General features: G+C 45.1%; 1 protein-coding gene across 3 annotated transcripts in view; it reads left to right on the top strand.

Moving 5' to 3' along the window:
* Positions 1-24,766, top strand: part of LOC144770671 (uncharacterized) — a 204,644-nt gene that overhangs the window by 115,462 nt on the left and 64,416 nt on the right. For all 3 annotated transcript variants that reach the window (XM_078655385.1, XM_078655387.1, XM_078655386.1), the window contains one exon: positions 24,011-24,076. In XM_078655385.1, coding sequence (XP_078511511.1) covers positions 24,011-24,076 — 66 coding nt within the window. The remainder of the gene's footprint in view (positions 1-24,010; positions 24,077-24,766) is intronic.

Here is a 24,766-nt window from a genome sequence, read left to right as displayed (position 1 = left end):
ACTTGGTGGATTGGGATACAGTTCTCATGCACCCGAGAGAGGTAGCCATCAAGTCGCGGTTACGACTTATACAATTTAATGTCCTCCACAGAACCTATTTTGATAGGGTACGTTTACACAAAATGGGGCAGATAGGAGATACGAATTGCCTTCGATGCAGCCAGGAAGGGGGGGGGCTTTTATCATATACTCTGGTCCTGTCCAAGGATCCAAATATACTGGGGGGAGATACTGAAGGAACTGGGGGCGGTGCTGGAAACCCCTCTGCCTGTGGACCCCAAGCTAGTACTGCTGGGTATGACTGATGATGTAGATATGACACGCCTACTGCTAATCTTTTTAGTCCTGGCCCTGGTGGTGGCGAAGAGGGATGTAGCCAAACACTGGGGTGGGGGCACGACACCACAGATTGAGGAATGGAAGAGAGATATGGACCTATATATGGCAGCAGAAAGGGTCACATATAGGGCTAGAGGATGCCCCAAGAAATTTGGTAGAGTCTGGAATAAATGGAGAAAATACCATGGCCTTGATGGGGGACTGTAAAGGGTGGAGCAGAGGAAGGGCACATACAGGAAAAAGAAGGCCCAGGAGGAAACCGGACATGGTGCTGCAGACAATAATATGAATAATGCCAATGAGTCGGGCCACAAAGCAGAATGAAGTATTATTTTTAAACATGTGGAGGGGGGGAGGTCTGGAGGGCGGGAGATGCTGACCGAAGATGACGTGCTTGTATTGTTAATATTGGATAAAATGCAAATAAACATATTACCCAAAAAAAACAATACTTTGAACAGTCTAGATTGTCATCTATTTAAAAGCATCTCTCCCTTTTGTCTGGAGACATAGATCTTGCCGTTTTTCTTTTAGGTCCAAAATCCCCTCAGCCAAAACACTTTCTTTATTCGGCATATAATGAATTTTGGAAGCTCTCACAGGTGGAAGCTGCGATGCGCCTGCGCCAAATTGACCTAGCTAATTTGGAAAAAGTTCTTGCAGTGGTCAATACCAGCATTAATACACTGTCTTCTCATATTTATACTTTAGATAATATTGTGTCATCAGTCATTGACATTGTTCAACATGAGGTGTCGGTATTGTACCATGGTCAAAATTAGTTACGATCTATAATGCTATTTGCTTGGACTTTGCAAATGCTGAAAAGTGGAAAAGTACTGTGGGATTAACTAAATGCTTCTGCATTGTTTTTGCCATTCAATTTATTTGACTGATAAACAGAAATTAATGTCCATGAAAGATGCAACCTACACATTGTTACATACTGAACAATTTGAACAGTTACAAGACAACACAAAGGGGCATATAAACAAGGGCTTTTTCTCCGCTTTTTTGGCTTTAAAAGCCAAAGAAGCAGAGATAAAAATATTGCCTATCAACAACAGGGTGCTAACATGCAAAATCACTAAGCTTCCCTTTGCATCTCTAATGAGATGCAAAGTGGGCATTCCAGAGCAAAATAATAGGAGAAATGTCACTTAGCGACATTTCTCCTATTATCAAGCTTCACGCTAACCATGTTGGAGATAAAAAAGCAGCGCTACCCATGGTTAACGCTGCTTTTTTACGTCTGCTAATTTTCAGATTTAGCCATGTAATCCAATGGGAGGTGGATTACATCCCTATCCTTGTAGTTTTATTGCTGCATTACCAGCGATAACCTCCCAAAATGCCGCTATCGCTGGATATTTTATCGCCTTGGCGGTTAGCATTGTTAATAACGCGATAACCAGGCGATATTATCCAGCGATAGCGGGCGTTAACAAAATTAACGCTAAGCGCCCTTAGCGTTAATTTTCGCTGTTCCTTGTAAATATGCCCCAGAGTTTCCCTTCTCCTATTCTAATTATAGATTTCAGATCCAACTAAGACCCAGAGAACCTAACAGACACTATTAATCACTCCGTGATCTGACTCAGACAAAACCAGGGGTTTCCAGGTGGCTAAATTACAAATATCTATATATTCAAATAAGGAAATCAATAATATTAAATAACACATTCTAAAATGGAATGTTGTATCAAGAGAATATTTTTATTTCTAATCATATGTGAAAACAATATATCATACATAAAAAATCATGAACTTCACATGTTTAGCTAATTAACAACATTAAAAACATATACATTCATACACATTATGTTGAAAAACATTTAAACAAACACTTTAAAAAACAAATCAAAAGAACAAACTGTTGACATGGCGGTTCGGTGTACAGGTGTTTCGTCACCTCCTTCAGGACAATAGTTCATGAAGTAAAAACAATCTAGACAGATAATATAAAAACTTATGTTAGAGACCAAGTTAAAATGGTCTCTGATTAAAACATTCCCTTTTTACAAGCTATTATTTTAGCGTCATGGTAAGAGGTATCTATTAGAATAAATTATCTTGATTCACAGAAATTCAAAGTGTCTGGTAATCAATCTTAAGAGGATAAACTTTAGCTATATTACTTCATAATGTCACCTCATCGTATGCATTTAGCTATACGAAGTGGCTAGTCATCATTATCAATTTGATTTCATGTAGTTAAAACGAAACTCAGCAGTCTATATTTCTTAATCCTATGGCACCATTTTTCTTATTCTTGGTGCTGCTGGACAGTAAACTTGCTGTAAATCAATCTACAGAATATAATAAAATGCTATTATAATTGGGATAGGTATTCGCCGTATGGACTTTATGCTACAGTGGATACAGATTTTGTTTATCAGTTTTATTGTACATTCAGTTTTGCCGGAAAAAACGGGTGGCAAAGACCCACCTGAAATTACTCTTATGACCCTCTTTACGGACGTTGCGTTATAAATTCAGAATTGCGGGTACACTGTGACATAAGAATTCCAATTTCAGTAGGGCGTTTTTTATTAATTCAAATATAACTTATGAAGCTATCATCCAAAACCTCACCTGAGTTAAAGTTAGTAAAACGTCAGTCAATTTCTGATGTTTCACTAGTTTTAATTGGATATCTTGTCGATCTGTAACAAATTACACATTTAATAATGTGTGTATTGAAGGGCTCGAGCATTAGATAATCATATTCAAAGACCAAAATCAAAATTTTAATTATTCACACAGTTCTAGTTAGAAGAGGGTACTTTTATATGGGGACTTTGCAACTTTGCCGTCTTTGTTGGGGTGTTTGTTACCGCCAAATCAGTGCATTAATCTGTTCGAAATAAACGAACGGAACCAATCAGTGGATCCAGATTATTAAACGTCTGTCTGTCAGATTTCTAAAAAGAGACTAATTTCTCAACATATATAGTCGAAAATGTTATTTAAAAAGTTTTTTAATTAGGTAGTTTTAGAGTGAAAACGTTAAAGTTACTAAAGAGATAAACCCGTTCTAAGAATTATTCCTATATCTCCTCCCTTCACTTTTTAGAGTTTATTTAGAATTTGGTTAGAAAATTACGAGGTCCCCAACCCTTCAGTTTTTAAATAAAGGCTTACCTCAAGAGCTGAAAAAAGTAGCGACCGTCAGTATCGCTTAACCGTCGTCAATGCCTGACAGGGCGGCTAGTGCGGACGGCTTTTTAAATACGCAGGTACGCGTCGCTTTGAATTGTGGTCACAATCTAATTGGATGCACCTGGACTTTTACCTTTGCTGTTTGTAAAACTGTTACTTCAGTGGGTATAATGGTTAATATCCAATGTTATATCAATGTTTATCTTCCGTAGTCCATCCTAGTGCGCTACAATTCTACTTCGATGTAAATTATTTCCTTTGTTTAATCACCTTATAAACAGAACTAGATGTTCAAATAATTTTCGGCTGGGTTTTCTGACATTAGTAAATGCGGCGGCCATGTGGCCTGACTCAGAGCCAGTTATATTTCTAAACCTACTTATCAATAGACGAAAACATTTTGGGGGGATTTACCTAATGCTATACTCCTATTTGCATAGTCATTGAATTATTCAATAGAACTCGGTTATAAAAGCGACTAGATGAATCATTGGGAATTTTTTTTTTTATATTGGGCATGTTCTTAGGATCTTATCGGTAATTGCCAATATTGAGTGGTTCAATCAAACCCCTTATGTTTGACAAATCAAAAAGAATATTGCAACCTGATTGTAGGGGTAAGCTAATATCTATGTTTACATGATTTACAGCGCGATTTCTACATCTATGATGCCTTAATAATCTCAATGTCTCATTTAACTATTTAATCATCATAGTTATTAGTCTACCCTCGTGTACAATATAAGATCTTAAGTGGACAGCAAGAATTTAAATGAATTTCCCCCATTCCTCTTTACTGTTGAGTTCACATTTGTATGTATTGAACTTAGACATTTAAAACTGTTCCCTCTTTTTCCTCTTCGCTGTCACATCTCCCCCTCTTAAACTCACTTGTATTGCCTCCATGATACACCACTTCAAGTCTTAAATTTTATGATCCTTTTCAAACCAGTGTTCCACTAAGGGTGCATTCTCTTGTTGAGTATGAATCGCCGATTTATGTTCATTGAGTGTTAAACGGATTTCTCTAGATGCTTCACCAATATAGCCTTTATCGCAGGGGCACTGCACAAGATAAATAACATTTTTGGTGCGACTGTTGACTAAACTTTTCTGAAAATGAGTGATCTTATTACATGTTACTGTGGTTCCTTTGATAATATTGTCACAATTATTGCAGCTACCACAGGGAAAATTTCCTGCAGGGATGGAACCGTCAATTGTTCGTAGGGGTTTCCTGCTTTTGGAATTGGGTTATGTATGTACTAAACCATTTCTTATAAGTCTTATTCCTTATGAAGGAAAAGAGCGGTTTTGGCAAGTCCTTTACATTGGCATTATTCAATAAATGACAATTTCTATTGATAAAGTTTTTAATCTTATTGCTGATGCTCATAAAGTTAGTAACACATACTATCTGTTGAGATTTTTCGTTACTCAAACTTGGTTCAAACAAACTATTCATACTGTAATACTTGGTGCACTTGTAAGCTTTTTAAACCAGTTGTTTAGGATATCCTCTAGCCATCAATTTCCTGATGAATGTTTTGGCATGGAATTCAAAATCTTTTATACTTGTACAATTGTGTCTAATTCTAAGAAATTGACAAAAGGGGATATTACTCCTCTGGCTTTAAGGATGATGGCTTTCAAAATGCACCATGGTGTTTCAGTCTGTGGGTTTGGTGTACAGTTCCACTGATAGAATGCCATTGGTATCCTTTATGGTGATATCCAGGAATTTGCATGTTTGGTTACTGGATGCCGAGGTGAACCTCAGATTATTGTCTCCTAAATTTAGCCACTGTATAAAAGAATCTAAATCCTCCTTTGTACCCTGCCAAATAAAAAAGGCGTTGTCTATAATTCGGGACCCGTGTCTTATATTTTCAAAAAAAGGGGCGAGTTCATTGAATATATGTTTTTCCTCAAAAGAGGAAACATATCAGCATGCTAAGCTGAGAGCACATGTGGCTCCCATGCTGGTCCCTTTGATCTGTCTATAAAAATCCTCTTTGAATAGAAATATGTTGTTTTTCAATATAATCTCTATACATTCAACTATAAAGGTTGAATAAAGGGACAGATCCCCCTCTTCATTGTTCAAGAGGCCCCTAACCATACGAATTGTATCATCCTTAGGGATGTTCGTATAGAGGGCCTCTATGTCCAGCATTACCAGCCACTGTGTCTCTGCATCAAAGGGTATATTTTCCACTTTGTGGATCATGTCAGTAGTATCCTTAAAGTATGTTTTTTGTCTAATTACCAATGGATGCAAAGATGTATCAACGTGTTTACTTAATTGCTCCATTAAGGAATCTATGCAAAAGCCATGGCGATGCGGCTGTCCCCCCACGCTCTGCTCGAGGTGGCGGAGCTGCTGCAATTGTTTCCGCAGTTGCATTTGTTGCAGAAGATGCCTGTAAAGTGCTGCTAAGTAGGAACAGATTGTTTTTAAAATAACCCCGCCAGACTGACAGCAGTGCTGAGAATGTGAAAGCAGGGCATTAGAGGGGGTGGGTGGAAAAAATGAAGCAGGAGGTTAAAACAAGCATTTGCAATGCAATAGGACTCGCCTTTACGTGAGCCTATTGCATTGCATCTCGGACAGCGGGAGGTGGGAGCACGGACAACGGTAGTGTGGGCGGGAGAGAAGGAGGCGAGAAGGCATGGACAAAGTAGTGCTCACAGTCTAAATAACACGTACCCTACCATGTAACACTCGAAGCAAAGGGGCCACTAACCATGGGAGGGTACAAATGACGACATGGTCATAATAAGGAGGGACTAACAAGCCTCATAATCAATCAGAAGGCAGCATTTACGAAAGACAAAGACACAAGCCAATTAAAACATGGGGGAGAGTGGGCGGAGCTTCCACTGCATACTCCATTACTGCATGCCTCGCAGAGAGGGCAGCACATGCGCGCTGCCTTTTTCGGCTCGACCCAAAATTGATGCTGCAGCTGCGCTAGTTCCTTGTAAATATGCCACAGTGTCAAAAGGTGAAAACCCCACCTTGTACTCTATTACATTGGTCCTGGATGTCACGCATACACGTGGGCATAGTGTACTTATGTATTCCACTATGTCTACGTATGTGCGACATAAGTCATTATTGGTGTGTAATGTGTGATTTACTGTGTTATCTACCGTATGTATACACTTATCCATTGAGGGGATGTGACTCGATTGCAGATTACACTGTTTCAAGTCATTTCAGCTAGTGAAATTAATCTGCAACAGCCAATGCATCATTCCTACGCCTGAGTTTTTGAGGCGGAGGAATTTTGAGGCATCTCAAAGGCAGCAGCCCACTTCGCGATGATGCGTGACTTTTGGAAAAATCATTAGTACCAATGAATCAGTTTTTTTGAGGGATTGTACGAAGGAACGCCTTCCTTGCATATATTTATTCTAAGGTGGCGCGGCCGAATCTGGCGAAGGAAAAAACTGACACATCCCGACGAAGAGTGACGCATCTGCCTAGATGTGTCACTTTATAAATATGGAGTAAAGAAAGTGCTGCCACTGTGTCAAAACAAATGATGCAGCGGCAGCGCAAGCTTCTTGTAATTATGCCCCTTGATGCCTGGGCCACATGTGGATTGCCAGACTCTGATTAAAGGGTTTCATCTGGAAATCTAGCTAAAATAGTGAATGTAGAGCAGGGTGTTATAGAGTTGCAGCAGCATGAACTTTAGACCAAATAGAGTCAGCCCTAATCTAGCAATATTAGCTGAATGAGAAAGGACACCTAAGTAGGTATTGCCTGTGATCGGAGGCTGTCATTGTCCTAGGACCCTCTTACTCAGCTTCCGCGAGTCAATACCAACTTGGGAGTCTCTTTTCTTTCAATCAGTATTGTCTAATTAAATGATTTAATACTGTCACCAAAAGTCGTCTGCCAGGCTTGGAAGTTAATGTATGCTCTCACATTTCCCTGTTGTTCTCAGATAGACTAAAGCAAGGTATCAAGAGCAATGTGGTTTGAAAAAATTATAAGATCACTTTCAAGAGGTAAGGCTGCACCAGTGGTTCCAGCATAATGTTCGCACAGACTTAGCATAGTAACATCCAACTGACTAGATGGTCTACTCACTATCCATACCATATTGATATCAAGAACAATGCTTGCATAATGTAATGTAATCTAATTAAATTCCTGGAGACAGGAATGTGATGAGAGGTGAGATGGTCCAGTGGCCATATTTTTTCCTTAAGATCCAATTCCGCTTCCCAATTTTTTGGTCAAAATCACTGGGTCTCGATTTGCGTGAGTTCATGAGTCTGCCCACGTTTTGAACACTGAGACACAACATCAATTAGCTATACAGTAGTAGTAGTAGTAGAAACAAGCTTTATTTCGATATATTAAACATATCTTAAAAAGCATTACAAAACAAAACAAGAACAATAAAATCTCATTACGTTTAGAAAGCATTTTGTTCCTTGTTCCTTGTTTAAAAGCATACAAATTAGCCATTGATTAAAACCATACAAATTAAACATTGGCACGAGTACAGTAGGTATTTATGGGAGACTCAGAAGCCTAGAGGATCTAACCCGCCACGCACAACCAAGGAATTTGGCCAGGCAACAGGCAAACAGAGGGCGGGGATCTGATCTTAAGATTCGTATGGCATCCAGATGGGATCTAGTGCCGAGGGTCCTGCAGAGTGGCTTCAGCCAAACGCGGCGAGGGACTGCATAGACTGGGCATTCAAACAGTAAATGAGAGACTGACTCGGGCCTATTTACACAGAAAGGGCAATACGATGTTGTTTGCGCCGGTATTTTCCAGCTAGCAGTCAATTTCCCCACTGGCAGTGAGCCCACCCTGAACTTAAAATATAGTGCCCTATCCCGAGATTTGGAAATCATATCTAAATATGGTTCACGAAAGGGGACCTCCTTGACCATCAGAAATTCTGCAGTGGTTCTGCACAGTTTAGAGTTGCAGTTTCTGCCATCCGTCACCCATGACCAGTATAGCTTCTTTAGGATCAGTTTAGGCGGGGCAGTTCTATTAGCCCAGGCATCCTCAAGGCCCAGGTCATGATGAAGGCACTTAACTTCTTTTAGCCAGCAGACCTTATGCCAACCAGATGTTGAGAGTAGTTCCCTTAGGCCTTCGGCATAGCTAGACAGTTCTGGTACCCTCCAAATTCGTGCCCATAGGAGGAGGGGGCGCAACCTCGCCTGATCACCTATTGGGCGGGTACCCGCTTCTAAGAGAAGACAGCCTTTATTCAAAGCTGGACTGTCCTCAAACTGTTGCAGGGACTCTGCTCATGCACAGAACTATGCGCAGGAAATCAGGAGGTCGGTGTATTGTGGTGTACCAAAAAAGCCACCTCAGTGCCTAGAACCCCAATCCAACCAGTAATAGTGTCTCATTCGTTCTCTGTACCACAACGAAGCTACCAATGATTAGACGACCTAGAAAATGCGACTAAGTAAACTCTTAGGAATAGTGGGAAACAAGAACACTCTTTCGATCTAACCCTCATACTAGTCCATAACATTGTGGAAAAATACAAACTGGGGGGGCACTACCAACCAGAATATAAGATCCTTAATTATTGTCCGGCGATGTCGCCTCTTGAACCCACACAGAAGTTAAACCATTGAAGAGGCAGGCGCTGGAGACTGGAAGGCAGGAAACAAGGGTTTTTATTCTCTCCGGAGGAGAACACAACGAAACGGACAGAAGGTATCGTTCTGAGGTGCTCTAACTGCATCCCGGAGGCCTGGCCTCTTATACATGAGTTTATCTCTTTATTACATGTAACACATTCTCGTTGATACTTTGATGTACGGAAAGACATCCTCAGAATCCCCCCTTCCCAGCCTGTTCCCATGCAAGGCTATAGTGGAAGTCCCCGCCCCGTTCACAACAGGTGGTGATCATTGCGCAGCTGGGTATTCCGCCGATTCACGGAGTGTGCGGGTTTCGATCGGATCTCGTGGGGTGGGGGGGCTTTGATCACCTCGGGGATCCTTTGAGGAGGGAAGCTTCCTATTGTATGGGGAGGGGCAAGAGGTTGGTATCGGCAGAGCTAGGTGTCGGTCTGGGAACGGGGAAGACAAACGGGCACACGGGGAAAAGGGGTTTGCATCAAAAGGGCCGGAGATCATGACGGGGAAACAGGGAGGTGTCGCGCTGGGAACAGGATGAGGGCCTGGGGCAGAGCAGCGCCGAAGAGGGGTTTATAACCAAGGCAGGTGCAAGCAGGGGGTTGCTAGCGAAGTTTGGAGGGAGAGAGAGAGAGAGAGACGCGCTGGCTCTCGGCGAGAGCCGGGAAGCCATGGTGTCCAAAAATGGCGGCTGTTTTACGCGCACAAAAGGTTTAAGGAGAGCAAGAGGGCGCCGATAATGTTGACGGTTTTCAGCCTAACTTTTAACAGTCCTCCCTTTTCAACATATCTAGCCAACTTGCTTATTCAATGTCGATTTTCATCAAATTCCTAACTTCGGTATCATATAATGCCCTCATATGTTCGCTTCCAATGTCCACAGTTTTGGGAAAAATACAACTCGCACATAAAGAACACATAGGTGGCAAACATTGAATTCCTAAGCATAGGCCACATATTATAACTACGGGAATCAGGATAATGGTGAGCAGTCTCCAGCCCCAGCTTTTGACGGTGTCCCAGAACCAACCACCAAGCGACCATTCTTCTTGCTCTTGGTGGACTTCCGAAGAGAGTCTGTGAAGATGTTCGATGGCTTTGTACACTGAGGGTGAGTTGTCCGGTATGTATGTACAACAGCTGGCCCCAATAATGCGGCATGCTCCTCCACGGTCCGCCAGAACTACATCTAAAACGAGGCGGTTCTGAAGGGCCACCAAACGGACAGCTTGGAGCTCGGCAGTGTTGTTGGCAAAGATGCCCGCTGTGATGTTCATGGTTGTCTCGACCGCCTGAGTCAAATGTCGGATGGCACGGCTGTTTGCCATCGGGCCCCAGAGGGGGACGAGTCCTTTCATAGCATCGAGGAACTGTGCTCCTGTTGAGTCGGCTTGCTCAACGTCTTTTGCTCGTTTTTGCCTGTGGTGATTCGCTGGGGCCACATAAGTTGGAGGAAGGACGAAGGAGATGTAGCAAGTGCCCCCCCAGCCTTTGGGGAGCCAGGTGTAGGCCTTCGTGCCACAGATGAAATACATGTTTGGGGAGGACACAAAGGAAGGTGGATCCGTGGAGTCCAAAGTTCTGGTAAAGCGGCAAGCGCTGTGACCCACCAGCTGTGTCCCAAGTCCTTCTACACACATGTGGCCTGTGACGTTGATGACCGTCAGGGCTACAGTCAGAGTGGCAGCCGTTCGTTTCCGCAGATAGGAGAAGGTGGGTCTGGTTGGATTGTTGAATACCTGCATTTCGATTCGTTCTTTGGCCGGAATGTCCATTTGGATTGAGTCGCTGGGGTTCAGCGGGCAGAAGTGTGTCTTTGTCTTGTTTTTCCCGGCCCCATGAGAAGAATGTGCTGCAGCTCTGCTGGAGGTGGCATTTTCCGTATAGCTCTCTTGCAGGAGGATCAGCCAGGCAAGGCAGGAGCCGTGGACGGAGAAGGGTGAAGGGATGAATGGTATTGAATGTCCAGTGGCATGGGGTAGCAACCCACAGATCCAGCAGTTGGTGGCGTTGGTGGCAAGATTGTGCTGGTGAAGTAGCTGTACGAAAGAGTTGTTCCAGAACTCCTTTCGCCTCTCTCTTAGTTGAGGAGAGAGCGAAATTAGATAATGTTCCTTCATGGTGGTAGGCTGAGCAGTGGTTAGGAATGTTTCGTGAGCAGGTGTGTGTTCTTCCATAATCCAGAGCGTAGTCATGAGGAGAAAACAGAGGAGGATTACGATGAAGAGTGCAATTGTCTTTGAGCTATGGAGTCTGTCTGTTCTCGGATTTCTGTAGTGGGTATTTCCTGTTGTCTCAGTCGGCTTCTTGTTTGGCGCTTCCATCATCTTCTTATCTGGCGCTTCCATCATCTTCGTCTTCAAGGTGCTCGGTAGTGGGCAGGACCACAGACTCAGTTTTAGCTTCTCTCCAGGTAACCCTTGGTAGTTTGGGTCACCGTTCTGAGATTCTCTAACCTAGTCCGTGGCCTACTTAGCCGAAGCTCCCTCCTTTCGACGCAGGAAATACCCTTCTCGAGATGGCACAGTGGGGTCAGGATGTTTTGAAAGTTCAAGTGTCTCTGTATCAGGGTAGCAGTTCAACGATGGTCGGTCCCGGTTCAGGAGCTCTTCTTGGGTGTTGACGGTGTCTGTCGTGGCCAGGGCTGGAGAGACCCTTTTGCAGTGATGGGCGTGCAGCCAGTGTTTCTTCCCCTCCACTCGAAGTGCGGTCCGAGTGGTGATCAGCACTTGCCAGGGGCCCGTCCACCGGGGTTCCAAACTCTTTGATCGCTGAAAGTTTCGGATCAGCACGAAGTCCCCCGGCTGGATGGCGTGACCCGGACCCCTGGAAGCATCGGGGATGGCCTGCCGCACCTGCTGATGAAGGACAGACAAAGTTTCAGTCAATTTGTACAGATAATCAGACATTAGGACATCCGGAACGTCATGAATGGACGTTGGTTTCGGGGCAGACCAGACGCTCATGGGTCGGCCGAAGACAACTTCATAAGGGGTTAAGTGATGTCGGGTGGGGGTAGAGCGCATCGATAGCAATGCCAATGGGAGGGCGTCTGGCCATTTCAGGCCCGTCGTAGCCACTATTTTGGCCAGTTTAAGCTTTAGTGTGGCGTTGTGTCGTTCGACCAGCCCAGCAGATTGAGGGTGGAAGACTGCGTGGAATTTCTGTTTGATACCCAGCCCATTTAGGATGAGCTGGATAACGTTGGCTACAAAGTGGGGGCCATTATCACTCCATAAAACACGACAGAGGCCATAACGGGGGAAAAACTCTTTTAACAGGACCTTTGCAGTGGCCATAGCGGTGTTGTCACGGGTCGGATATGCTTCCACCCATTTGCTAAATGCGCACACCACAACAAGTACATATTTCAGGCCTTGGCATCTGTCTAGCTGGATGTAGTCCATCTGCAGGACTTCAAATGGGTGGTTTGGGACCCCAAATCCCCCCCGGGGTACTACAGTTCCCTTCCCGGGGTTGTGTTGCAGGCATATTAAGCATTGTTGGACCAGGCGTTTGGCGGAATCTGGGATCTTGTCATTGTGCCAAACCCTGGAGACAAGTTCGATCATGGGGGCTGATCCTATGTGGGCTGGGGAGTGTGCCATGGATAATATGGGAATCAAGTATGAATCAGGTAGTAACCATCTGTTCGTGTCTTTTGTCCGCCAGCAGCCTTCATCGTCTTTCAATCCCACCCGTGCCCATTCAGTCAATTCGTGTTGTGTGCTAGCCATTTGTATGTCTCTAATTGTGTCCTTGGCGTCAGTCCAGTTTTCTGCTTGTGACCTGGTCACGTACATACGTGTTGTCGTTCTATTTTCTGCTGTCGTTCGGGCGGTGATGTCGGCGAGTGCATTTCCCTGTCCAATAATGTCTGTCACCTTCTTGTGTGCCTGGCATTTGATAACGGCAAGTTTGTTGGGGAGGAGGACAGCTTCGATTAAGGCGGAGACTAAATCCCCGTGTAGGATGGGTGTGCCGTGTGAGGTCAAGTATCCTCTCTCCCTCCAGAGGAGCCCAAAATGGTGAACCACCCCGAAGGCATACTGGCTGTCGGTGTAAATGTTCGCCGTGGTTCCTGTTGCCAGGATGCAGGCTCTCGTCAAAGCAATCAGTTCCGCTGCCTGGGCAGATCGCTGGGTGATGCGGGCTGTTTCTACTACAGTTCGAGCTGTGGTGACTGCATAGGCAGCGGAAGTGGTACCATCGGAGAGCTTGATGCAAGAACCGTCCACCCACAACTCCCCGTCGGGGTCAGGGAAAGCTGTGTCTCTGAGATCGACCCTACTCCTGGTCTGTTCGTCCGTAAGAGTCACGCAGTCATGTACGGGGTGCACATTGGGGTCGTTCTCTGGCAGGGGTAACAGAGTTGCTGGGTTCAGTGTGGTGCATCTTTTCAGGGTGATATGGGGGGCAAGCAAGGTTAGTTCGTATCCAGTCAGTCGTGCACTCGTCAGATGTTGCGTCTTGGTTTGGTTCAGGAGGGTGTCGACTGCATGGGGTACCAGTACCGTGAGGGAATTCGAGAGTACAATCCCCTCACTCTGTCGGATAGAGACTGCAGCAGCAGCTACAGCTCGAAGGCAGGCAGGCAAGGCTCTGGCGACAGGGTCAAGAGTGGCAGAGAAGTAAGCGCACGGTCGTTGCTTAGGACCGATGGCCTGGGTCAGGACAGATAAAGCGCACCCCTCCCTTTCGTGAGTGTAAAGGGAGAAGGGCTTTTTGTAATCAGGGGTACCCAGGACAGGGGCTGAGCAAAGGGCATCTCGTAGTTCTGTGAAGGAGGTTTGACACTCAGGAGTCCAAGGGAGTGGGAAAGGGACGTCTGTGTTCAAGAGAGAGAGCAGTGGTTTTACAACGAGGCTGAAGTTTGGCAACCATTGTCGGCAGAAGGAGGTGAGGCCTAATAGGGAGCGAACCTGCTTCTGGGTTTTAGGGACAGGGGTGTCTAGAATGGTCTGGATTCGATCAGGGGTGAGTTTCCTTCCATCTTTGGACAGAAGGTGGCCTAGGTAAGTGACCTGGGGTAGGCAGAATTGCAACTTCTTCTTGGAGACCTTGTGGCCATTTTCCGCAAGGAAGTGCAAGAGTTGAATGGTGGCGGTAACCGCTAGAGGGGTGGTGTCGGCTGCCAAAAGGATGTCATCGACATATTGTACCAACACCACCCCGTCGGGTAACCGGACTTGGTCTAGTTGCCTTTTGAGGGCCTGGCTGTAGATGCTAGGGCTCTCCGTGTAGCCTTGAGGGGCTCGGCAAAATCTATATGAGCGGGATTTTAGGGTAAAGCCGAAGAGATATCGGCTGTCGGGGTGGATGGGGATGGAGAAGAATGCGTTCTTGAGGTCGATGACGGAAAAGGTGGTTGCAGTGGATGGAATCAAGGTCAGGATGGTGGTGATGTCTGAGACCACAGGGTACTGGGGTACTACCACTTTGTTGATCTCTCGGAGGTCGATGATGAAACGGTATGCTTTCTCATCTCCCTCTCCCTGCTTCTTGATAATGGGCAAGATAGGGCTGTTGCAAACGTTGCTAACCACTTCCTCTACCACTCCTGCGTCTATCAGTGACTGGATAATCATTACCAATGCCTTCTCGCCCTCTGGCGATATCCGATATTGTGGGAGTTTTGGGAGTGTTGCATCTGGTCGGACAGTAATGTGCACTGGGTCAATTAACATACGCCCTACGTCCGAATCCGCTTTGGCCCACAGATACGGAGGCAGGGTGTCAAGTAGGGACGCGTCGACGTCGGTGATGGAAAACATGTGTCGGGGGGAACAATGTTTAAGCAGAACGGGGTTGTCGTAAAGAAACACTCGAACTCCATCTTGAGAACACCTAATCGTCGCTCGGAAGTGTTTCAGTAAGTCAAGTCCCATAATGGCGTCAGGGCTATTGGAGGAGAGCAAGAACGTGGTGTCGGTGGTGTTGTTTTCTACGTCAAAGAGAATCGGGGCAGACAAAGGGTTGGTGGAGGGCGTTCCATCGAAACCTGTCGATGTTATGAGTGAGCCAGACAAGGGTGCCCTTGGAATCAGTCGTTTAGATAACGCACTACGTGTTGCGCCAGTGTCTACCAGAAATGGAGACTTGGTACCCAGGACCTTAGCAGTGACATAAGGGCCCTGCTGGTCAACATAGAGCTCGACTGGATCCCTCCCTCGCCCTTGGCTGTCCTATGCAAAGGTGTGAGTGTCGTCATAGTCAGATTGTTGATATTGGTTCTGTCTGGGTCGATCGAACGTATTCGGTCTGCTTGATCTGTCATTAGTCGCGTCATTTGGGGGCCCTCGTTGTGTTCCCCTAGGTCTCGGTCCGTTTGCTACCTCCCTGGGGTCTCTGTTCCTGATCATTTCCAGGAGAACTGGGCACTGGGATTTCCAATGGCCAGTCCCTTTGCAGAAAGCGCACTGGTCATCTCTAAGGTCTGTGCGTCCACTGTAGGGAGTCAGAGTGCGGTCCTGGGGTAATGCAGTCTTAGGGACGTTTGTCTGATAGTTTCCCCGGTATTGGTCTCGTCCTATAGTCACCCCTTGCAGTTTGGCAATCATCACCCTCTCCTTTAAGTCTTTCTTCTTTTTCTCTGTCGCCCTATCGTTTTCATTTTTCTGATGCTCATAATATTGGGCCATCTGAAGAATCGCTGTAGGTTTGGAGGCTGCCCAACTACTCTCGCTGGCCTGTAGTTTCTGGGAGATGTCCAATGATAGGCCCTTAACATAATTCTGGACAAACAGATGGTGTCCGGTTGCAGTGGTCATGTCCTGGCCGCTGTAATCAGAGAACACCGTTTCAAACCGGGAGAAGTATTCCGATACATCCTCCTGGGGTTTTTGGCGACAGGCTGTTACTATCGACCAGTCCACTTTCTTTTCTGGGATTAGGGTTTTTAATTTCTCTACAATTTTATCTGGGAGGTCTAGAATGGATTTCAACGGCTTTTGTCCTGGTCCCCGTTGTTTGTCCAAGTCATCGAGTTGTGGCCAGGTATGTCCGAACAGCTCAAGGTGGTCGACTTTCCGGATTTGCTTCCACACATCAGCTGGTAGACATAACCCGAAGAACAAGTCGATGTCAGCCAGGGTCATGATAGTCGAACCCAGGGCTGTACCTAATTCAGTATAGAAGGCAGTGGGGTTTTTTCGTAGGTCGGGTAGAGATTTCCGGAATGTCAGTATCTCTTGCCGGTCCCATGGCTGGTAGACCCAGTTGTATACTACCCTTCCCTTCGCATCTTGGTTGTTTGCATCATCGTGAGTCCCCGTACCCCGAGGAGGAACCCAGTAAGGGGCAGCCTCACGTATCGGCATCATGGTGTTAGATTGCCCGGTTGGCGGTTCGGTCACTACGGGGGCCGCGGATTTAGCTCCCGGCTTTCGTTCAGTGAGGTGGCGGAAAACCTCAAGCGTACGCGTAAAGAGGTCCGACACATCACACTCGCCCTCATCCCCGATATCGACCTTCCGGTACAGGGTCCTTAGGCTCTCGGGACCTTTGTCTCGATATCGGTCCTCGTATGCATTCAAGACATGATAACACAGTCGTACGGTAAAATGTCGTCTGTGACTCCCTGTATACGAGCTGAACATATCTGTGATGTACTCTTCATCATCCTTCCTTTCTACCAGTGTCCTTGCTATTTTGTCGATCCCCGCTCGCTCATCTTTGTCTAGCCTGTTTGTTCTTGTAAGGCCAGCCCCTCGAGTCTCATGCTCGTCTAACGTTGTCGTTGATGTGGGTTTTAATACAAGGGGTTCGGCTGGCACAGAGGCCATTGGGGCCGACGCTGCGGCGGTACCTTCGTTTGTACCTGGGGGTGGCGCGTGCTGCGCCAGGGGCCGAGAAGGGGCATATGGAGGGGGCATGTAGATGATAGGGGGACCTAACAGCAGGTCCTCATTGGCTTGTCGTTTTGAGGGTAAATCAGGGTAGAGCATGGAGGGGGTTCTAACCGGACACTGGTTTGGCGTTTCCCTTTCTAGTTTCTGTTTAGCTTTCTCTCTTTCCTCTATCTCCTTTTTTAGCTTCTGAGCAGCTAGGTGGGCTGCTTTTTGCAGCTCTTTTTCCAACCTACTCTCAGTTTTCTTTTTACGCTGTTCAGTTTCTTTTCGCCACATGCCGAAGCTATCAAGCATAGTGGGTGTGGTCTTGTTTTTACCTAGGGCAGTTTCTAGCATTTTTATTTTATCATCATCGAAGGATCCTGTCAGGGGCCATTGACTTTCTTGACCCTGTTTTGTATATTTATGCCATAGTTTACTATAGGCAATAGCGGTCAATCCATGCTTCATGAACATGTCCTTATTAGGGGTGCCTTCCAGTGGGGCTGGATGGTCCATCTCTAATAAGCGGTCCGGGCTAAACAGGCTACCAATCAGTGGGGAGAAGACAGACATGACGGCTCGTAACGAGGGACTAAAAAGTCAGCACTGCCTATCTTATCACTAGGTGCAAAGACTGAACAGAATATTTCTATTCTACGTTGTTTGCAGGCAGTGAATACCTCATGGATCACAATAACCAAAGACCAACAAATAACAATGGGGAGAATGAGTAGGTCCGCAAAGATCTGCGTTACCTACCTTTTTCGCTATCTGCAAAAAGGGTGGTCTCTTCCCTGTTTGCAGACAGGGAATCTCCAGGAAACAATAATTCTGCGAACAACAGTTCAGTTTCAAGCAATTATAGGGTGAGGGAGAAAAAAATAAGCACGGCTGCTACCCTACCTATCCTCCACTGCTTGCAAAGAGAGAGACCTTTGTTTCTCCGTTTGCAGACAGTGAATCCCTCGTGGATCAAGATAACAAAAGACCGACAAATAACAATGGGGAGAGTGAGTAGGTCCGCAAAAATTTGCGTTACCTACCTTTTTCACTATCTGCAAAAAGGGTGGTCTCTTCCCTGTTTGCAGACAGGGAATCTCCAGGAAACAATAGTTTGCGAACAACAGCTCAGTTTCAGGTGACTATTGAGTGGGGGAGAAAAATAAGCACGGTTGTCTGCCCTACCTATCCTCCACTGCTCGCAAAGGGAGAGCCTGTTATCTCTCCGTTTGCAGACAGTGAATCTCCAATTAAACAAAAAAGAGCAATACTAGTATTTAACAATCAAGCAAATTTTCCGCAATTTGTCGTGGTAACACGACCTTACCCGGACCGCATGGACAGTTTCCTGACTTCCGAATCCAGCGCCCGATCGTCCTCTCTTCTTCGTTATCCTCGCGGCACTCCTGATGGTTCCCAGTCAGGACCGTAGATCACTCGAGAGAGGTCTGTTCGGAACCAGTGAAGTTCGGATGATCGGCTGTCAGACGAGGGTCTATCGGACAGACGCGTTCCCGATCGTTGCAGTCGTTCACTTTGTCGTCAGGACCTCTCCCACTGGATCCATGGGTCGCTGATGGGCCCCACGCTTGGGACGCCAATTGTGGTCAACACAAACTGGGGGGGCACTACCAACCAGAATATAAGATCCTTAATTATTGCCCGGCGATGTCGCCTCTTGAACCCACACAGAAGTTAAACCATTGAAGAGGCAGGCGCTGGAGACTGGAAGGCAGGAAACAAGGGTTTTTATTCTCTCCGGAGGAGAACACAACGAAACGGACAGAAGGTATCGTTCTGAGGTGCTCTAACTGCATCCCGGAGGCCTGGCCTCTTATACATGAGTTTATCTCTTTATTACATGTAACACATTCTCGTTGATACTTTGATGTACGGAAAGACATCCTCAGAATCCCCCCTTCCCAGCCTGTTCCCATGCAAGGCTATAGTGGAAGTCCCCGCCCCGTTCACAACAGGTGGTGATCATTGCGCAGCTGGGTATTCCGCCGATTCACGGAGTGTGCGGGTTTCGATCGGATCTCGTGGGGTGGGGGGGCTTTGATCACCTCGGGGATCCTTTGAGGAGGGAAGCTTCCTATTGTATGGGGAGGGGCAAGAGGTTGGTATCGGCAGAGCTAGGTGTCGGTCTGGGAACGGGGAAGACAAACGGGCACACGGGGAAAAGGGGTTTGCATCAAAAGGGCCGGAGATCATGACGGGGAAACAGGGAGGTGTCGCGCTGGGAACAGGATGAGGGCCTGGGGCAGAGCAGCGCCGAAGAGGGGTTTATGACCCAAGGCAGGTGCAAGCAGGGGGTTGCTAGCGAAGTTTGGAGGGAGAGAGAGAGAGAGAGACGCGCTGGCTCTCGGCGAGAGCCGGGAAGCCATGGTGTCCAAAAATGGCGGCTGTTTTACGCGCACAAAAGGTTTAAGGAGAGCAAGAGGGCGCCGATAATGTTGACGGTTTTCAGCCTAACTTTTAACAACGTGAGTAATCAGAGACACGGTAAAGTATAAAATGTTTATTTTAACTAACGTGCTCTAAGATGCAGTGCACAAGCCAACACTAGCAGAAAAATGCATAAGAATAATACAATCAGCATTGTTACAATTCCATAAAGTAAAACAGGGGAAATCATCTTATAAAGACAGTGGAAACATGACTATAGCACCTTTACCACCCTACCCGTGCTGTGAGCTAGTTTATTATAATTATAAAAGACATCTAGGCTTTGTCAGGGGGACCCCATACCTCCAAGATCAGATGCAATCAATCACATTCCAGGACAATCACAGCTCTTCTTAGTTGGAAAGGTTTTCTCCAAGTGCCTTCTCATGCATGTAATGCCATATTAAAAAGCACCCAAGTTTTAGTTAGGCAGCTGTGCCTCATGTTATGTCTATGTGCGGGGGACTGACCAACGTGAATCAACAGCATACATTGTTATTCGACCTTGAACATACTGTGCAGACAGAGAGCATGGTGTACAGCCAGATATGTGAAAAACAGACAGTTTTCATGTGTAGAAGCGCAAGCAGAGTATTTAAGAGAACAGAGCCATGTAGTGTTGCGTGCAAAAGCGGCAGAATGGTGTCCAAGCATATATTTCACTTATGCTAACTTAGCAATGTCTGCAGTTAACCCCATATCCTCACTACAAAACCTCCTATGCCATGGCATAAGTGAAAGAGCAGAGCAATCAGATCAAGGAGTCTTTATGCCCTCTCTGAAACCTGTCTGTTTACGGGACTGTGAAAGATTACCCCTAACAGACACTGCAGGGGGTAGAAGAAGGTCCCAACTTACAGTCCTTGTGGAGTAGTTCAGTTTCCACATTAGCCCAAGAAACAGCTAAGGATTCAGAATATACATTTCGTGCTAGGGATCCACAGAAACACAATAAATATGATATTTAAATATAAGAAAGACTAAAATTACTCATAGAAAGATTAGTTTAAAAAAGTCTATCTTTGAGACCTCTTCCCTACAATCTGTTAGGCCAAGCGTAAGTAATCTTCTTTGCTCATGTGTCATTTATTTACGTTTATTTCTGGTGAATACAAATTCTGAAAATAAAAATTAATACATTCAATAAAATACAAAAACAGCAAGAGCAAAATCATTCCCGGTATGTGGGTTTAATTTCCATTTTAACTTTTGGGGCGCATTAACAATGATGGAAAAAGTCAACACAGCCAAGAAAGTGTAAGCACAGAGTTTAGGCGTAAAAGTAATTCCTCCAATATAAGAGTTGGCCTGGACACGAGGCTGTACATTTACAGAAGAGATAGAGATCTTACTGTGGTGCTCATGCACATGCATGTGAGGCTGTGTCTGGCCTGGGGTCTGGCATGGAAATTTGATGAACTTGCGAGTATGAAGGAAGTACCCATTTCTACCTTCGATATTGCCGTAGGTCAGTTAATTATAAATACCCACCCATGTTGTGCATTGGTCGGGGTGTACAGAGTAAGGATTTTACACAGCCAAACCTATTTCCCCAGTGGAGAAAAAAAGTTAAATATTTACACATTACTATTGTACAATGCATAGTTGTTTAGGAATGTAAGTAGTCCAAGAATTTTGTAACTGTCGCAACATCCTCGGAGTACTACTAGAACTCAATGAGAAAATCGAAAAAGGAAAAATCTACTCCAATCATCACTGTAAACATTAGGGTATCGATTTCTAGCTTTTTTCTGAACTCGGGGGCATATTATCAAGGGGGTTTATCTCTGCTTTTTTGGCTTTAAAAGCCAAGAAATCGGAGATAAAATTATCTCCCTATTACCTAGCTGTCGCTAACACCAGTTAGCCACAGCTAGTAGGAGATAGCGACCATCTTGGGCCCCACTTTGCATGTCAGTGATATTTATCACTAATGATATGCAAAGTGGGCGTGCCAAGATGTTAGCGACTGGAAACAGTCTTTAACATCGCTATCTCCTATTACCAACTTTTAGAGATATTCGCGCTAAGCGCAAATATCTCCAAAAGCTAACACCTGCCCTGAGCAGTTCTTAGCCATGTTATCCAATGGGAGGTGGATAACATGGCTAAGAGCATTAGCTCAGTAATGCATGAATATCGCTGACTTTTCAGCGATATTCGTGGATTGCGGCCGTTTTTTATCGCATTTGCGATAAACCTTGGTAATACCAAGGTTTATCTGCGATAAAAATCGCCGCAGCTTAGCGGTAAAATTTTGTCTCTAACCAAGCAATAGCGATAATTATCACTATTGCTTGGTAATATGCCCCTTAGCTCTATGATTTGTCCATTAAACAACCACTAAGAAATTAATAATCCGATGTCAGATTCTCTGCAAACATTACGAGACAGATTTACAAAGAGGCTACACAATGCTGCACACCAAGTAAAGTTGCTGCGCTGCATGAAAGGGAGACAGTAGAACAACACCATATCTACTAGGTTGTGGTACTGTTCTCCCAGAGCTGGCACACTTTTGGCTTCCATGCACCAACGCAAGGGTGTCTGCGTTGTGGTCACCAGGATTTTTGAGCAGGAATGCTTTAAGGCATTTTCCTCTTTTAATGTGTGCTGTAGAATGCAGTCCACATGAAAAGAGGACAAACTAGGAGATTTTTCCTTGTTATGCCTGCCAAAGGGATGCATAGGAGTTTGGTGAAAATCCCTGTATTTGCGCCAAAACTCATGGGCAGTTGCATGTGAACGTCCCCTTGATGCAAAGCAATGCAAGGCAGTGCATTTCACTGTGTTGTCTTATTTGGGTTACAATACAACGCCAGCATTATTTGAGGTTGTATTGTAAATACTAACCCAAAACTTTGCGTCGGGTCTTCGTTACAAAAGTAATGCAAACCTGACACAAAGTCTTTGTAAATCTGGGACTAAGTGTTTGTTTTCTACAATCTAGTCAAGATTTTAGATGTGATGTATGAAATTTCCAATCACAAAAAGTGGTTCTAAATTGCACACTGACTTTTGTGCATGGAAGATAATTTTATGCATCAAAAAATTCTGAAATGCAGTGGGTCCCAATCTGTTCTACCACATCAATGGAATTGGGTGCCCTCACAGTAATAGTGGCCTCCTGGGGTCAACGGACCACCATGTCTGTGTTCGCATTTAAATAAAGTAAAAACTTTTTTAATTTAGCCTGTTTTCATTAAAGGACAGGGGCTCCAATAAAAAAGAAAAGTAACATTTTTTAAAGTTTTTCTGAGAGCTGGCAGTCGTCTCTTGGACTGTTGCCTACTCCCCAAGAAGTTGCTCTTTACATTTACAAAGGAGAAGGGGTCCCAAAGGGCACACACCATAATGATTCGCTATTTCGAAAGTATGCCCTAAACAAGCACCTTTCTAACAGTGGGGCATATTATCAACAACTATCGATATTTATCGCTAAATGAGCTTAGCGAAAAAATGTTTATCGCCTCGCCTGATTTTATCGCAGAGATAACGTGCTATTAGCAACGTTTATCTCCAATGCGATAAAATATCCGGCGATAGCGGCGAAATGTACGAATATCGCTGGAAATACAGCGATATTCACACATTATCGCTAATAGGGACTTAACCTGAATATCCACCTCCCATTGGATATACAGGCTAAGAAGTGGTCTGAGCAGGCGTTAGGTTTTGGCGATAATCGCGCTTAGCGCAAATTTTTTCATCGCTACGCCTGCGTTGATAATAGGCAATAGCGATGTTAACGACTGCTTTCAGTCGCTAACAGGTTGGGTACGCCCACTTTGCATGTCATTAGCGATAAATATCGGTAACATGCAAAGCGGGCCCAAACCGCTCGCTATCGCCTACAAGCTGTCGCTAACTGCTGTTAGCGACAGCTTGCTAATAGGGCGATAAAATTAGCGCGGCTTTGCGGACGAAAACGGCCGCTAAAGCGGCGATAATCTCATTTCGCCCACCTTGATAATATGCCCCAGGGATTGTTAAATCTTTCCGAACCCATTTTGTGATTTGGTTACTACCAAATTGCAAAATGGGTTTGGCTACAAAACAAAGGTGTTGTGGTCGCTAACCTTTGGATTTCGCGAATCATAGGCTTTGTGACTGCAATACGTCTTTGTACATCAGACCAATTCTTCTATGTTATGTAAATGTTCCACATTAAATGGCTAAAAGAGTGAATCATTTATTTTGTGACGATTCCTTTTAGATTCTGTATCTGTGAGTTAACTATATGAAGTTGTAACTTTTTCACTGATTATCTTTTATCTTTTGACAAATACGACAATAAATTATTTTCAAAGAAGAGAAAGAAAATAAATTACTGTTTCTTCTCTAAGGGTAAAGAAGTGTATTATAAAATGACAGGTATATGATCAAACTTGGCAATCAGAAATCTAAAGTGACGTAACAGGCATGAGAAAGAGAAGAAAACACAAAATTCAGCCAGTAGTGTTCGTGGACTTAAAATATGCGTGGAGCACTAGAAGAAGCTACAACCACATCTTTGGCAGGTGTTATTGTCTGATGTTCATGTCCCGTTCAGGAAACTAAATTTCTGACGGTCTCTCTTCTTGTAGGGTCAAGTGAGGACTACGTTGGGGGATCACTAGATGATGACGACAATGCCACAGAAGGTTCCGCTGGTGAGTACAAGTTCATTAAAATTCACGTCTCCAACTCTACTTCTGTCTTGGCAGTGCCATGTGCAGTTCCTCCACTCAGAGGCACAGTCTGTGGGGGCACAAGGCAACCCCTCACTGGTGTTTTGATCCCCTCTGATCTTGAATAGCTACTTTTCTAAACAGTTAAGGGCATATTTGGATGTATGACGTTACAACGCATACTTTTACTCCGCGTACCATTACAACGCGGTATTTACAACGAATACCGTTACAACGCATAGCGCTTTGGGGTGCTGGATAGTGGTAAGTATAATTTACTATTCTAACTCCAGTCCCCGTGGACCCTAGGGAAGGTGTTGGATAGTAAATTAAACTTACCTCTTATCCTAGAGCGCCCCCCAGCGCAATGCGTTGTAATGCCATGCGTTGTAATGCCCGCGTTGTAATGGTAGTGCGGAGTAAAAGTTGCGTCGTAACGGGTGTATACCGCATATTTATAAGCCGCTATCGCCATCACAACGTCACTTTCAGTGACATTGTGGTGGCGATAGGGGCTTCGCCTTATTTACTAGGCAGCATAACGCTACCTTGTAAATAAGGCACCCTTTCACACTGTACTCAGCATGAAAGGGGAGGGCAATGGGTGTTGCGGTGGGTGTTCCACCACAACACCCAGTGATTTTCACGCTGCCCTCTATTTAGAAGGGTGGT

The sequence above is a fragment of the Lissotriton helveticus genome, chromosome 7 (genome assembly GCF_964261635.1).
Source record: "Lissotriton helveticus chromosome 7, aLisHel1.1, whole genome shotgun sequence".
Lineage (NCBI taxonomy): Eukaryota > Metazoa > Chordata > Amphibia > Caudata > Salamandridae > Lissotriton > Lissotriton helveticus.
The sequence above is the reverse complement of the archived record's forward strand: the minus strand, read 5'-3'. Positions and strand labels throughout refer to the sequence as shown.